The 17,112-nt window shown below is 39.0% G+C and overlaps 2 protein-coding genes across 4 annotated transcripts in view; one reads left to right on the forward strand and one right to left on the reverse strand.

Annotated features, from left to right (window-relative positions):
* The window catches only part of LOC135204664 (gastrula zinc finger protein XlCGF17.1-like), a 70,983-nt gene that overhangs the window by 10,057 nt on the left and 43,814 nt on the right, over positions 1–17,112 (reverse strand). The gene's annotated exons all lie outside the window — the stretch shown is intronic.
* LOC135204396 (tigger transposable element-derived protein 1-like) lies at positions 7,442–8,182 on the forward strand. The gene has a single exon (XM_064234611.1). The coding sequence runs from the start codon at positions 7,442–7,444 to the stop codon at positions 8,180–8,182; it is 741 nt and encodes a 246-aa protein (XP_064090681.1).

A 17,112-nucleotide genomic window follows, 5' to 3' on the forward strand; every position in this document is an offset into this window, starting at 1 on the left:
TTCCTAGTAAAATCTCTTAGAGAGATTGCATCTAATGGTTCAAAACGTGAGCCTGATAACCATGTTAAATGGATATCTAAATTACAAGGAAACACTGTCACTTCCTCCTGTCCCGGACAGTAATACCCTGAACTTACGCAAGGTTAGGTTCAAGATCCCCTCGCCCAAGGGGAAGTTTCACTGAAGTTTATCACGGTCTCTAAAAATGCTAATAAATGCTTACTTCTAGAGTTTGAACACTAAATATGACCCTAATCATGCTCCCTAAGTATTACGCTAACTTTTAAATGAAATTAAAGTTACTGTAATTTGATTTAAAATCTAGTTTACTACATTACCCTTAAAAAAGAAATAACTGGTTGACATAAAAATAGTTACAGTAACTACTACGTACATGCGTATTCATTTTGGTATGTACTATACTAATGTTACCCATAATTCATAGGATGCCTTTTTCCCTCAGAGTAAAAGAAGTTTTCTTTGCGTCTAGGTGAACTTAACAAGTTAGTCATAACATTGCGTCTAGGTAAACTTAACAAGTTAGTCATAACAGAGATATACAATTCAGAGATATACAATTCAATAAAATAAAGAAAACATGTACATATGTACATACGTAATGTTTGCATGGGGTGAAGGTAAAATTCAATCAATTTAAAATCATGTATACTAGTATGAGGGCTAACTATGAGAGAGAGAGAGAGAGAGAGAGAGAGAGAGAGAGAGAAATACGTACGTCATGCGAGGTAAAACTCTGGAGGACTATCATCTTTAAAAAGTGCAAATGAGATCACATCCTCTGAAAGTACGTTAACTGTATGTTTTGTGATTATGTAACATATGTAGTACATACAGATTGTACCAGCACTTTTCTCCGAGGTTATGAAAGTAATTTTCACAGAACGACAACTCTGTTATTTCTCTGATGTGTTGTTTTATTAGTTGATCATGGAGGTCTTATATAGTGACAACCACTGCGAATTATGTACTGCCTTTGTATTATTTTCAAAAATATAAATAGCATACACAAAATCTCCATACTGATTTTACACTTAAAAGGATGAAAACTTATACTAATTGTAGCATACTAGTACAGTATGGTCCCGAAATATGCGTGATCGGATTGTGCAATTCCCCCTTTCATGTGGTCGGTAGTTCTCTAAGTAGAATTTTCTGTATCTGCAAAGCCATTCAAAGTCTGAGAGTCATGAGCCACAAAACGCATCAAATCTATTGTCTTTTCAAGTATTTTTTTTTTTTTGGGGGGGGGGTTCCCTAATTTGCGAGGTTCGGAAGGTTGAGATGAATCAGAGTGCCAACCAAACATTCGCTGTATATACTCGCATATCATGCGGCTTTTGAAACCTAATTTTGGAGCCAATTTTAAGGGAATCGCATCACACATGAGATATAAAATTACTGTATGATAAAATGCAAACATAATGAATATGCATCTTTTTCATGGATCTTTTCAATTTGATAAAGTTATGCTTTACTTCACTGCATCCAATAGTATTGTATGTATTTTCATACTATTACTATTGTATTATAAAATACAAACATAGCAATCAATGTTTTGGTTTGGAAATCAGCTGAGGATGATTATGAGGTAAGTTTTTTTTGCTGTATTGAACTCAAATCTGAGCAATTTTCTTGCTTCTAGTTAGCATAAATGAATCTCAACATACTCTATTGATAAGGGACACGGTTACTTTAAGTTATATGAAGTGTTTTCATGTCAAAATATCACTTGAATATGTATCGTTGTGAACGACATTGTTATTTTTTTTCGTTAGTAGACGGTGCTGAGCGAATGATTTTGGCATAAAAAAATAAACAGATTGCGTTTAATATCTTCACTTGATTTCTTAAGAATATTACGAGCTTTACATATTTATCTTTTACTGGAGTGAACACAGTAAAATGTGTTCTTTCATGCCAAATAGTTTTGATTAAAACACATTCCTCTCAAATTTTTTTTAAGGTTGAGTTTGATGGTTCTATGCCAAAGTTTCCATGTTGCTGATGCATGATAATAGTCGTTAGCTGAAGAACATTCCTTCCTCAGCTTCAGCTACAACATGCAGCTTCAATTTAGCAGTATATGCCCTTGTCGATCTTTACTCCATAGCGAATGAGGATATAGTAATGTAAAAATATATCAGTCCTATTCTACTTAACGCCATTTGTAACATAACTACGGTAATCTTAACCAGCTGTTTCTGGCTGTATGGGTTTACACATTACTAACGATACTTTTAGCATTCTATTTTACTTATTTAACTTAACTGGAAGATGGGATAGATAAAGAGATGGAGGAAAAGGGGCTAGCCTATTGTAATTTGGTCTCAAAAATTTAATTCGCATGTTACATGAGATACATGATCAAATCATTGTTTTAGGGTAAAAATTTGGGGTCGCACAATATGTGAGATCGCATTACATGAGTAGTAGTATATGGTAGATTTTATTAGGATCTTCACATCCAGAAACAGAACAAAGTGAGATGGGCACTCATAACCAAGTTCGTTAGGCCTAAGGGAAGTGAAGACATGCATGATCCGCCAGTCCCCGAAACCTTAAACGGTTCACAGACTTTCTCTGCAGAAGAACTCTTCACGCAGGATGTGATAGAGGAGTTTGAAGTTTTTGGCCAGAGGATGGGTAGATAAAATTCCACCCAAAAGGTTTTTTAAAAGATTGATACAGCAGGAAATGACTGTATCATACAGTACACTTGCCCCCAATGGTGACAGTATTTGCGTGTGGGAGTTTTCACCATCCTGGGTGTAATTTTGAACAGTTTAAAGTTATCAAAACTTTAAAACATTTTTAATGTTTTGTTTATCCATAAGAACAATTTCATATTAAAAAAAATACAGTACAGTACATAGAAAGTACTGAAATGGGTAGTAAAAAAAGTCTGACTGGGTAAGTTGCCGTTTGCCTTGACCCAAATGGAATTATTCCCATAAGGTATGAAATCTGCGATTTTCCAGCTGTGCGAGGCCATGGATCAACCAAATTCTTGAATTATTGGGGGCCGTACTGTACAAACTTCAGAAATTAACCCTTAAACGCCGACTGGACTTATTTTACGTCAACATTTTTTGTCTCTTGGGTGCTGACTGGACATATTTTACGTCGACATACAAAAGTTTTTTTTAAAAATTCATGGAAAAATACTTTTAGGCCTACCAGCCGAAAACTCTTGAATCACACGCCTTGGGGGATGCTGGGAGTTCATGGATAAAGGTGTTGTTTTGTTTACAATCGTTACGCAGGCGCGCAAGCGCAAATTTCTTTCTTGCCGCACTAAAAAGTATCTGTGACACATCTCGGAAATTATTTTGTCACTTTGACATAATTTTTGTACCATTTTAAATTAGCCGTTACATGGAGTATTATATATGAAAATGTGCGCATTTTTATGTAGAATACAACAATAAAATACTCATGATTGTAGCTTTTATCAGTTTTGAGATATTTTCATATAAATAATGATAAGTGCCAAAATTTCAACTTTGACTCTACCGAAATGGTCGAAAAACGCAATTGTAAGCTAAAAACCTTATATTTTAGTAATATTCAATCATTTACCTTAATTTTGCAACTAATTGGAAGTCTCTAGCACAATATTTGAATTTATGAAAAAACTTTTTTCCTTACGTTCGCGCGGTAACTCTTCCGAAAAAAATCATACAAGCGGTTGTGGTAATGTTTGCACCCTTTTAAAATTAGCCGTTACATAAAGTTTTATATGTGGAAATGTGCGCAATTTCATGCACAATACAACTAAAAACAACCCATGGTTGTAACTTTCATCAATTTTGAAATATTTTCATATAAAAAATGATAAAAGTGACAAATTTTCAACCTTCGGTCAACTTTGACTCTAGCGAAATGGTCGAAAAACGCAATTGTAAGCTAAAACGCTTATATTCTAGTAATATTCAATCATTTACCTTCATTTTGCAACAAATTGGAAGTCTCTAGCACAATATTTCGATTTATGGTGAATTTATGAAAAAAATTACATTTTCTTTGACTCTACCGAAATGGTCGAAAAACGCAATTGTAAGCTAAAACTCTTACAGTCTAGTAATATTCAGTCATTTATCTTCATCTTGAAACAAATTCGGAGTCTCTAGCACACTATTGAGATTTATGGTGAATTTAAAAAAAAATCTTTCCTTCCCTCCGTGCGCGGATTCTCCGAAATGCGTACGTCCCTTTCTTGGAATATTTGCTCCGTTTCATATTAGGAATTTCATAGAGTTTTATATATGAAAATGTGCGCAATTTCATGTAGAATAAAAATAAAAATATTTGAAGGTTGTAGCTTTTCTAATTTCCAAAATAATTGCATACAAAAAAAATATATAAAATATTCAACATTCGGTCAACTTTAACTCGTCAGATATGGTCGAAAACTGCAATTGTAAGCTAATACTCTTACAGTATAGTAATATTCAATCATTTGTCTTCATTTTGAAAGAAATTGGAAGTCTCTAGAACAATATTTAGATTTATGGTGAATTTTTGAAAAAAATATTTGTTTACGTCCGCACGTTACGAATTCCTGCATTATTTTGTGATAATATTTTCTCTGTGTTGCTTTCATCGTTTTACAATGTGTTATATACCAAAATGATTGAAATTTAGTGTACATTACAACTAAAAAAAGTAACTTGTTACCTTTAAAAGTTTTGAATACAATTATATATGAAATTTTGCGATTTGAATACAATTATATATGAAATTTCGCTTTTGTGCTATCATATATCGCATTATTTATATATGATAATGATAAGTTTTTTCATTTCTGATGGTTGCATACTAAACTTCAGCCAATGACAAAAAAAGGAGCCAAAAATGAACTCTTAATCTTGAAGACTATGCGCGCTGTGGTTTTTTGAAAAAAATATTTTTTCCGCTTCCGCGCTCACTCCGAAACACCTCCGGCACACGGGAGACAATTTTTATTTTACCGCTTCGGCGTTTAAGGGTTAAACAATTTCAGAAGGAATATCATCTTTGAAAAGTTCAGTAACTTTCTGAATGTAATGCATCTTGTAAAAGTATATATATGCACTAACTGTAGGTGCTGTAATTACCTTTGTATCATATTTATGCATGTACAAAAATAAAAAAATAATGCACTTTTAATAAAGATTTTCCACAGAAAAGCTTTAAAACTTAAAAATTTACATAATTAAACAAACACTTTTGCAGAGTTTTACAGTGTTTCTGGAGGATTCACAAATGTTTGCACTATTGTGAAGAACTCGCAAGTGATAATTGAGTAGGTTCTAGTGAAAAGTTTGCGCTACTGTGAATTTGCGCAAATCGAATTGCATAATTTTGGGATCTTACTGTAGTATCGTAGGATTTAATTAAGAACGACAAATCCTGAATGCTGAGTTTCCCCTGAATAAATCTCGTCAACAGAGTGGTAGGATTCAGATCTGCCCACAGCAGGAGGTCTTTCGTCATCTCATAACAGGAGAACGAATGAGTTCCCCCTGGATTCTTTATGTACAAGAGGGCTTCATGTCCTTCAGCGACCGGTCAATGATGGACAGACACTTGGCAACTGTGAATTTACTCCAACATATCATTCATTGTAAATTCACTGGCATGATCCATTACATCAATATGGTGCTGGAGAGAGTTCCCAGTGTAGAGTGCCTTGAAAGCATGGCTCATGCCCTGGTCCATAGGCTGGAGGAGAGAGGTGGTGTTGGGAGGGAAAAACTCAAGCTGGACTACCTTTGTAATGAAGATCGAGAGGATGGCCACCAGTATTGTTCATTAATATCAAGACCTTGAATGCCATGCCCAAGCCACTCAGGTATTGACTAACTTGAGGAATGAAGCTTTGACGGAACCAGTACTCCGGAAGGACTTTGTTGATCTAGATCTGGAAGCGGTGAAACCATCCTTTGCTCACTTGAAAACCTACAGGAGCTGAAGATGCTCCTGGTTGTGGCTCTTCCTCCTTTTCCTCTTCCTCTTCAGGAGGTGATTCATCAAAGCCATATTCCAATTTCCCTTCGGTGTCTCTAGATCCCCACCTTCCTTTGCTGATATCTGCTGATAAGGTTGTCACGATTTTTCACAAATAATGGAGTAAAGGGGCAGGTTCTTTTTCCGGCAGTCCTTATTCCAGTACACCAGCGCAGATTCCATTGGCAAGATTGTTTTGTCTCAAACTGTGAACACTGTTTTAGCTGTATCAAAGTAGGTTATGATTCCACTCTTTCTTATTTCACTTTCTAATTTCTTTGTGTATCTCACTGTGTTCTCATTCACATTGAAATGGCGACCAACCACAGCAAACTTTTGGTCTCCTTTAAGATATTGAGAACTTTCACCTTCTCGTCGAGCTTCATGACCGCCTTCTTTCTTCAAGGCTCATTGCATCCCAGACCATCCAAGATTGGAAGATGCAAAATATACCGGAAGATGCACTAGCAACTCTCTGGTAGACATTAGAGGTGCCTCACACTGAGAGACCTGGGGCAACCTGAACAAGATGTAAGGTCTGTAAGGTAAGGTAAGGCCAGAAGGCTTGGAAGGAGAAGGTGCTTTTAGGAGCCATTTTCAGCATGATTCACACAGATATTTGACGATACATAAAACACATTTTTGCAATTATGTACTAGTACATCCGCGAATGCTAACTCTACATAGTGGTGCTGGGTTGGCATGGCATCAAGCTAAGAGATGCGCGGTACCCACAATTCCATGTTCGTGAAATGGGACTCAGGTTTCAATCAACAACAAGTGTACAGACAATGAGCGCCAAGGAAAATGAATGCTGTTCCTGACTTGGCTGCTTTGCAGACGACAACCAATATTGTGTCGAGCATCAATTCACCTGGGTACTGCTCTACAAGAGCGTCACTACGTCACAAGTTGTTTATCTGCTGGAAGCTTGCTTGGGTAGAACACTTTTTAAGAAAAACAAATACAAGTTATTGAAATTTTTCTGTTTACTAGTGGTTTGGCTGAAATAATTAAGGATGGTGGTTACTGCTGACCAAGTATTTAATGTAGATGAGACTGGCTTATTTTGGAAGAGAATGCCAACCATACATACCTTTCCAAGGAGGAGAAGTCAGCCCCTCGCCATAAAGCTGGTAAGGAGCGACTGACTTTACTTTTTGGGGCCAATGCTAGTGGTGACTTGAAACTTAAGCCCTTGCTAGTTTGTTTGGCAGAGAATCTCAGGGCTTCTAAGGGCATTTTCAAGAGTCAACTCCCTGTCATTTGGAAGTCTAACAAGAAGGTTTGGGTTACCTTGATGGTCTTCGAATATTGGTTCAATGACCACTTCGTACCAGCAGTGGAACGGTATTTGTCCTCGAAGGGTCTGCCTTTTAAGGCCCCCTTAGTCCTGGACAATGCCCCTGGTCACCCTTCAAATTTGAGCAACATGCACCCTAATGTGAAGGCGGCGTACCTTCCACCAAATACAACATCACTCATACAGCCAATGGACCAGGTAGTAATTGCTAACTTCAAGGCATACTACCTTAGAAGAACAATACGCTCTGCTTTGAGGGCTATCGAAGGTAACGAGGAGTTGACGTTGAAGCAGTTCTGGAAGGGCTACAACATCGCATATGCAGTCAGGAATACTGCAAGTGCTTGGGACGAGGTGAAGACGACCACTTTAAATGGAGCCTGGAAGAAATGGTGTCCACAGTTTGTGCACAGTTTTGAAGGATTTGACGAGGCAGAAGATGTCGAGACTGTGACGAGGAAAATTGTAGGGCTAAGCAAGAGGCTGAAACTAGATTTGGAAGCTGAGGATGTCACAGAGCTGCTGGCATCCCATGGAAAGGAGTTGTCATCAGAGGACCTCATTGAGCTGGAGCAGCAGATGATTGTGGAAGAGTTAGAGGTACTAGACCCAAAACTCAGGGCATTAACTGTCAAAGGCTTGTCAGAGGGTTTTACTCCTCAGGAGAGAGCTTTGACTTCTTTTGAGGGAGAAGACCCTAACGCTGCCAGGTTTGACAGAATTCGGAGAGGGATCATGGATTTGGTAACTTTTTATAAGGAAACCCTGAGGAAGAAGCAGATGAACAAAAGTGTGCAGTCTAGGCTTGACATTTTCTTCAAGAAGTCTCCAGCACCTCCTCCCACTCCTAGCCCTGGTAAGGAATTCTGAACTCTTTTATTTTGTTTACATATTGTAATATAAAATGTATGTATAATGTAAAATGTGGTAATTTTTTAATGAAACTGTTAGTGTATAGTAACTTCATTAATTTTCATCATTTGTATTTTATTGCGGAAGTGATGCCAAATCCAGATCCCCCTGTACCTGAACCTTCCGTAGCAGCCCATCCACCTCTAGTAGGTAAGGAATTTCATTTTTCTCATTTTCATGTTGTAAATTGTTTGTACATTATTACATACTATGTACTATTACATAATGTGTTTGATGTTGCATAACCTAATATTTTTCTTTATGTATCCTTCCTATCCTTCCGGAACCCTTTGATAGTGATGATGACCCAGATGACCCTGAGCCTTTCCATGGTTTTGATGTCTCACCCTATTTATCAGGTAAGGAATCCTTAACAATTTTTTAAAATGTTTTATAAATTGCTAATAGACATTTTAAAAAAGTGTATGTACACTAAGTACTACATCCACCTTATTATGTACCCTATCATTCTTTCCAGATCTAGATGTAGCCTCCTCAGAGCCCAAATCAGTTGATACTATCACCTCTCCAACTCCATCAGATAAAGGAATTCTTCATTTTTTAAACTTTATATATGTCAAACAGTAAATAATACTATACCTATTGTGTGCAGTAGTTAATAATACCTACATGCATACTCTATCATTTTTATTTTCTATCATTCCAGACTCCCAAGCACCTGCAGATTCCACTCCATAGCCCAGCCATTCTCATCTACACCATATGCCCATCCCAGTAAGCAAGCCAACCACTAGAATTTGGTAAGGAAACTTTTTTTTTTTTTTTTTTTTTTTATTTTATGAATTGTTATACATTTGATTACACATGTAATATGTACATACTGTATATATTAGTGTACTTAGTAAATGTAACTTTACTAATCATATGTACATTATCATTCCAGACTGACATACAACTTGTACATAAACCAGAATTCTCAAGTGTTTTGAATGTTATAAATTGTTAATTATGTAACAGTTTACTTCTACGGTCGACTTACTGGAAGTGTAATCGATCTTCGCTTCTCACTATTTTGGAAGAAGGTGAAAACAGTGTTAAAATTTGGAAGTTCCTTGCAATCATCATTAATAACTGGAGCACCCACCACTCAGTGGATGGGTTGTGATTTTATTTCATCGAAGGTGACAGTCTTATATGGTTTGTGTTTGTATTGGAACTGTGCTGAAGGCAAGAGCACTTATGGATGCTTTGCTAGCCATCGGTTACATCCTTTGCCATTGGACAGCTCCTTCGCTGCAAAGTCTCCACTTAAGTAGAGGAGCTCCACAGCTTTACTGCCACGCCACTACAGGTTAAGTTGAGCACCAACAAGTGGCAGTTTCTATTGCAAGGCTCTTTTAACTAACATGGAATGACAAGCATTGTATTCAGTGTCCTTTAATATTCTATATCATTCCAGGCTGCCCATCACCTTTTCAAGCTCCCTCATCCTAACCTATCATATGTTAAAAGCACACTGAAATTAGGTATGGAAGTCATCTTTTTCTAGTTTTGACTGATAGTACTAAACATAGCATTCTGAAATACCTGAAATAATATAGAACTTCTATTACTGTACATACACATACCCTGTGATTATCCTTATCACTGCACGCTCCCTACACATGCAGACCTCCATCTCCCACAACCTAGCTAACAGCTTTGAGACTCGCTAAAAGTTGGTAAGTGTGTTAGGAATTCCTAACCAAGTTTTATACATGCTATATCTTATAAACTACTGTATGGTATATGCACTACTGTAACATACTTTATTGCATAGAGGACTTCAATATTAATATAATTTTTTTTACATTCCAGAATCCCAGAACCCCTGAATGATGTAGGCTATGTGGCCACAAAAAGCATTGTCCAGGGTTACATAGCACAACTTTAAACTAAAAGTAAAGAATTATAAATAATATGATATTGTTATGATACAATAAAGTTTTATACATACTTACCTGGCAGATATATACATAGCTATTACTCCGTCGTCTCCGACAGAAATTCGAATTTCGCGGCACACGCGGCAGGTAGGTCAGGTGATCTACCCCCCGCCGCTGGGTGGCGGGAATAGGAACCATACCCGTTTTCTAATTCATATTTTTTCTTCCAGCTGTCTCCTGAGGGGAGGCTGGGTGGGCCATTTAATTGTATATATCTGCCAGGTAAGTATGTATAAAACTTTATTGTATCATAACAATATCATTTTTATACATTCAACTTACCTGTCAGATATATACATAGCTGATTCACACCATTGGTGGAGGGTCAAAGACAGCTATTACTGAATAGACAGGAAAACAACATACGTTGTAGGTAATAAATAAATAAAACCTTGGTTCCTATGTGTTTAGACGAAGGGTCGACTTCCTAGCTATTGCTAGTAGTCTGCTTCGTCTCAAGAGCCTCAGCGAGGATGTGACCTATGGCTAAGAGTTCTTGTAGATCTGTCAATGGGGTCTTATCCACTTACTTGACAGAATCTAGAGGTCATTTGTCAATGGGGTCTTATCCACTTACACGACAATACACCAATGCCTATTGGCATAATTTAAGGAGCACTACACCGATCCCGATCACCTGATCCTAACACGAGGGTTTGTGCTTAATTTGAAAAGAGCTATCCCCAAACTCATTTCAAATAACCCCAGAAAATGATACACTTATGTTAAAAAAAAAAAAAAAATTTTTAATTCACTAGTTAAGGATCAGTGTCGGCTCCCTATCCCAGCAACGCATCCGTGGACACGTATAACAAAGAGAGAAGGATCTCTCATAGGCCCACTTGATCTCCTTCGTGCAAAGAGAAGTCAACACAGAGTTGCATCTCCATGTTATTACAGCTAATATGTCTCTCACGACATATTGTTATGGAAAGAACAAGAATTGTTAAAAGCTCGCACTTCAAGCGCTTTTAATTCTTAGCTGTTTGAAGGAATCATCAAGTTACTCAAGAAGTGCTTTAGAGATTCCACTGTTCCAAAGAAGACCAGGGCTTTCTTTGAAACAGATCTCTTCTGGATGAAGCCCAGAGCCTGGCATGCGCCTGGCCGCCTGCCTGGCGCCTAGCGCCTGGCTGGTGCCTCGCGCCAGCCTGGCGCCTCGCGCCTGCCTGGCGCCTCGCCCCTGGCTGGCGCCTCGCGCCTGGCTGGAGCCTCGCGCCTGCCTGGCGTCTCGCGCCTGGCTGGCGCCTAGCGCCTGGCTGGTGCCTCGCGCCAGCCTGGCACCTCGCGCCTGCCTGGCGCCTCGCGCCTGACTGGCGTCTCGCGCCTGCCTGGCGTCTCGCCCCTGGCTGGCGCCTCGCGCCTGGCTGGTGCTTCGCTTGCCTGGCGTCTCGCGCCTGGCTGGCTCCTCGCGCCTGGCTGACTTCTCCCCGCCCACTTGCTAGAGATTCCGAGCTTGTTAAGAGTCTTGATTGAAAACTGGCGGATGTCCACCTCGGACACTTTATTTGCCTGATTTCTTCGCCTCTAGTGCATCTGTGCCAGATTGGAGGCCTACTCCTTCTCCTCATCAGACAATGACAGAGTTTATTTGGACTGTCTTGCTCTGGCGTCTTTATGCCTGTTTGGCATTTGGCGCCTGATTGGCGCTACATTGTCCAAAAGTCTGAACATCCACAATCGTTTCTCAGGAGAATGGAAAAGGGTGGAAGAAATTCTTTCACTTTGAGCTTATGGCCTCTGCAACAAGGGGAGGTAATTTTAGTCAGCTACATCCAGTAGACGATAGGAAATCTAATAGGTCCGAGGAGACCAGTCTTCTTCCGAGGAGGATCCTACTTGATACTTCCGTTGCTAACGAGCACTCTTCCTACATGTTGATGAGTTTTCTCGTTGCAAAATCTTCCCTATCCTTGCACGAAGGCAGGGAAAGAGCCTGGAAGTCTAAGGAGACTCTGAGCTGAAATTGGGAGGATTCCTGATCTCTAGCTCTTTAAATATATCTCTACAAACCTTCTGGGAAGTAGTTTTGAGCCCTCATCGTATTCCAAAGACTCTGTCAGCAAACGTTTAAACCTCATCTTCTTTTGTAGATGACAACGTAAATACATTGCCTGGACAACGAATCCTTTATCTGAAAGCGTTGATCCAGGAATAAAAGGCTTCAGTTCTTTTGCCAAACATACCATGCTGGCAGGAACCCATTGCCGAGTCTTTCTAGAATTTGATTCCAGATTCCAAGCCCAAAATTTCACTCGTCCTTTTGGTCATTTAGTACCAAGAGAAACATTGATGAGGAGCAGTTCTATCTTGTCAGAACACGGAATCTGAGGCCCAAACAGGATCCCATTGTAAGAATAAGATCTAGTCTTGTCGTATAGAGGTATTGTATAAGATCCCGAAGATCTTAATGCTCTGCTATCTCCAATTCCCTTTATAGAGACAGAGTATAGCCTTTTACTGCGTTCTTTGATAGCAGATATATACAAAGGTGATTCTTCCCTCTGAAAGGGAAGAAAAAACCGCTACGTGGGTCACAGAGGTATTGGAAGAGGACAGTTTCCTCATTCCCTCTAGCACGATCTGCAGTAATTATATATCTTGTCCATGACTATTGTCATTTACCTTGAAACATCCTCTCATTCATGTCCACTTCTGGTCAGTCTGCACGCAGACTCAGAGTGGAGAGGTTTTTAAGGTCCATTTATAATAGATGCTGAAAGAATATTCAGACTGTCTTGGAAAAGACTTCCAAAACCTGCTGTGAGAAAAACGTGACCTCTGTGAATCCAACCTCTCTAAGTCTAAAATGAGGCATAACGTATTATCCTCTCTCTCTTTGACGCCTTTTGTCTTACTTTCTGTAGAGAGTTTATATTTTAGGGGAAAAAGACTAAATTTTATTCCCCTTTCTATAAAATAAAGATGGCGTATATTGCTACCTATCTCTTATATTCTTTCTTCCCGTCCTCGTGCCTGGGCAACGAGAGAATGGAAAATTCTATCATCGTTCTTCTGCAATACAACAAATTATTATTATCCTATTCTAATAAATGATCCAGGATCGAGGAGAATCATTCAAGATTCCTATCCTAGGACATCAGGCCGTAATGTACGGTTCAGATACTAGAAAGAGCCTCTCGCCCAATACTGAGAGCTCCTACGAGTCTTTTCCAGTACCAAAACATTACAAGGTCTCCCTTGTTATATGTTTACATAGGAGTAGGATAATATAACATTCTTTTAATAACAATGAAAGAGGAGAAAGAGGAGCTGCATGGTTCAAGGGACTAGCCGAAACGTGCAATAAAAAAGGGGTTGCCAAGGTCTTTCTAAAATCTGCACCCAGATTAACTTATGAGTCCGATATATTTTCTATCACTTGTCTCATAAGGTTGAGGAAAGCGAGAGACCTCTAAAGATATCGGTTCTCTTCACCATGTAAAGGTCTATAAAGCAGAAGAACCCACTTATCCTGACACATACTACGTTCGCCTGTGCGATATCTAGAATAATTGTCAGTAGAGGGTTGATCTGGCAAAGAAAGTTTCTCCCAAAACAACTCCTCTTGCCAGGAAAGAAGTCGCTCACGCGACCACTATATTACCTGACATGAGAATTCTGTTCTTGTTAGAGACTTCCGCAATTCAGTTAATCCTGACAAGGGCCACGGCCGCCTGTGCGACAACTTGTGTCCCTGTCAGGAAAAAACTGATCTTGTGTCAGTTCTCAAAGAGGAAACTCTTGGAAAGTCTATCTCCAAATACTGAGAAATTGGAGATCCTGATGTCTTGCGCCTGGTTGGCGCCTCGCGTCTGGCTGGCGCTTCGCGCCTGTCTGGCGCCTCGCGCCTGGCTGGCGCCTATTCGCCTGGTTAAAGCCTGGCTGGAGCCTTTATGGCCCATTACTTGCAACCGTGGTCAGGAAATCTCGATATCAAAATAAGAAGAGGTGCTGTAAGAATCCTATAATTCTACAGTACTTCCATAGTTGGATGTTTCTTCTCAATTTTCCTCTAATTCGAGTATATCGGAAGGGGAATTATTCTATCTTCGGTTAATTCTTCCGTATCCCCCTCCCCCCCCTTTTTCCTGAACGAGAAGGACTACTCCAGTGCGAGGGACTGAGTAACTTCCCAGCTCTATGTAGGAAAGCATAATTTGCTCTAAGGTATATCTATTAACTAATTATTTTCTAGTTAGAGCCAGGCGTCTGGCTGGCGCTTATGATTCCTTATGGCATGGTTTGAGGATAAGGAAGCAGTCTACAGAAAGACTGTTCGTCTTCTACCTTGCTAAGAGATCTATGAAGAAGACTTCTCGCAGGTTCTCACAACTCTTTGCAATAAATGTTAGACATACTTTAACAGTTATTATCGTCGATCGAGGTTCTCACGGACTCGCAAATTCTTGCATTGCTTTTATTTAATAACTCGCTCAAACGAGAAATATTTTGGATGGTGTTCTTGGCTTATTGCACCAAGCTGGCGCTTCTGGCACAACTTGCGCCAGGGTGGCGCCTCCTACTAATTATCTTTATGTTATGTGCCAGAACATCTGCGTCTTATGGTACCCGAACATCCCTTTCATAAGTTAAATTCCAGTTTTCTTATGAAAAACTTTTATCTACGTAGTGATAATCCGATTCAGGGAAACCATTTCCCACTAAAAGAATGTTTCCCATCCGACTCATACAACTTTTTGGTACCTGCGCAAATATCCGAATCTAAATACGGTTGTGTCCTTCTCGAAAGACTTAACCATACCATAGTCTTGAAGTGAATCTCTATTACATCTCTCTTTCTCATAAGTATGTACTAATAAGCATGCTTTCGTAAGTATGAGTGCATTCTAAAAATATATGTTCTGCTGCATTAGAATTCTTTAATCATGTTACCTACGGTAAACAGCATTGAAAGGTTGTAATATCCTTCTTATTGAAAGCTTCCTAACAAAAGGCAGACAATATTTTATTTATGATAGCTTCAGTATTCCCTCAATCCGAGGCTAAGACCACGATTGTAGGGAAGAGATACGGTTAGTTATCCCATTCCGCAGGAGAGAGAGCTGTAAACGACCGCTCACGACTGAGAACAATATGGTACTGTGTTGGTCTCAATCTCAAAGCGAAAGCAGTCATCGAAAGCCGTCTGGCCTTCCCTTTCCAGAGTTGCCAGTTACTCCATTAAAAAAAGGAATCTTATAAAATTATTATCGAACTTTAGGAAGTTTTTATATAAGCATAATTAAGCGAACGAGACTTCGACAAGTCTAGAAACTAAATAGGTGTCTTCTAAACAATCCTTTTAAACATATTCCTTCCTAGGAAAGTCCTAGAAGGGTACTGGATATTCATGGAAACCTCTTCTAACACGAAGAAAAATGTTCTATCCTACTTTCAATCCACCAATAAAGATATGCTTCTCTGATCACTTGTCGAAGACACGATAGCATCATATAACTCATACTCTAGCGTAATAGAATCCTCTATAATACTGTTACATTAAGGTAAACCGTATTAGTTTAGGAAATTTGTAAGGATTTCACTTGACCATTATAGCATAAATTTCGGTATGTATATGCCTTGCCATACCTTAGTCCTAAGGCGATTTGTCCTAAGCGTGGTAGGAGCTAGAAGCTTAAAAGTCATACATATATGCTTTATCACTCAACGAGATCCATATAATTCATTCGATTGACAAATAATCTAAATCGTTCTCATCAGAATAGATCTATATCTAAAAATGCACCGATGGGGAATTTTATGTTGAAATTTTTATGTTGAAATAACAATTTCATACCCCCATGGGATAGCGCTCTCGGCTAGTTGCGAAAAAATGTTCGAACAATGACTTTATCACAAATGTTATCGAATGATCTCTAATAGTTAGAAGGCGCTAAATCGTCGCCTGATTCCGAAAGGTGGATCGAATAATGTCATTCTCCATTTTGAATAATTCTACCAGAAGGCATTATACGAGGATCTTTGCCAATTTCATTCATTCGAAGTTCTATCCATCGAAGAACAGTAAGCATAAAAACGGGAGAAACACTGTTTTAGGATGCCTTTCCAATGGCTATCCCTGGCAGTCTGGGACGCTCTACAGAACCTGCCGAGGGGACGCCTGACCGGTGGGGATTCTCTGAAACCTCCTTACGGTTTTCGACATTCCTTCTCCTCTGGGCTTGTGAGCTTGGAAGAGGTCTAGACCTGAGAGTGAGACAGAGCCGATCAGACGCACCCTCCATTGTAATGGGGGGAACACTATATTCACTTCTTACATTCTAAGAGTTCGCATTTGAACTATATCCAAAGTCTACAATTTGCAAATATGATATTGTAGATTCTGCGGAGAGTAAGAATGGTGTGTGATGAGGATACAACAACTACTAGTACTGTACTACTATAATTGCTCGTTAACACAAGAGCTAATAAAGCTTCTAAAGGATAGTTACTTTTCTGACTTCCCCAACTAGGAAAAAAGATATACATTTCCTCAATCAAACTCTAACTCTTATTTGTATTAATGAATAAATATAAGTAATTCCCTTTCATGAAAGTATAAGTAATTCACTTTCGTGAAAGTGGATGAGTGTCTACCGAAAACTTCGGTAGTTACACGTCACTAATCTTCAAAATTTTCGAAGTTAATTTTATCAAAAAATTCTAAAAGTTAACAAAAGCGTATGCCGAACCAAAGATCCATTACTTCCCTGTAAAAGTTAGCCCAGACGATCGATGGCGATGAAACACGAAAATCCATCAGGAGGAACTGCAAACGTCGTTTACATTCCAAGCGACAGAAAAAATATGAATTAGAAAACAGGTATGGTTCCTATTCCCGCCACCCAGCGGCAGGGGTAGATCACCTGACCTACCTGCCGCGTGTGCCGCGAAATTCGAATTTCTGTCGGAGATGACGGAGTAATAGCTATGTATATA

Source organism: Macrobrachium nipponense, chromosome 47 (assembly GCF_015104395.2).
Source record: "Macrobrachium nipponense isolate FS-2020 chromosome 47, ASM1510439v2, whole genome shotgun sequence".
NCBI classification, from domain to species: Eukaryota; Metazoa; Arthropoda; class Malacostraca; order Decapoda; family Palaemonidae; genus Macrobrachium; species Macrobrachium nipponense.

What these genes read in the sequence shown, in the direction of transcription:
- LOC135204396 (XM_064234611.1), top strand. Translation starts at nt 7,442, where the DNA reads ATGCACCCTAATGTGAAGGCGGCGTACCTTCCACCAAATACAACATCA.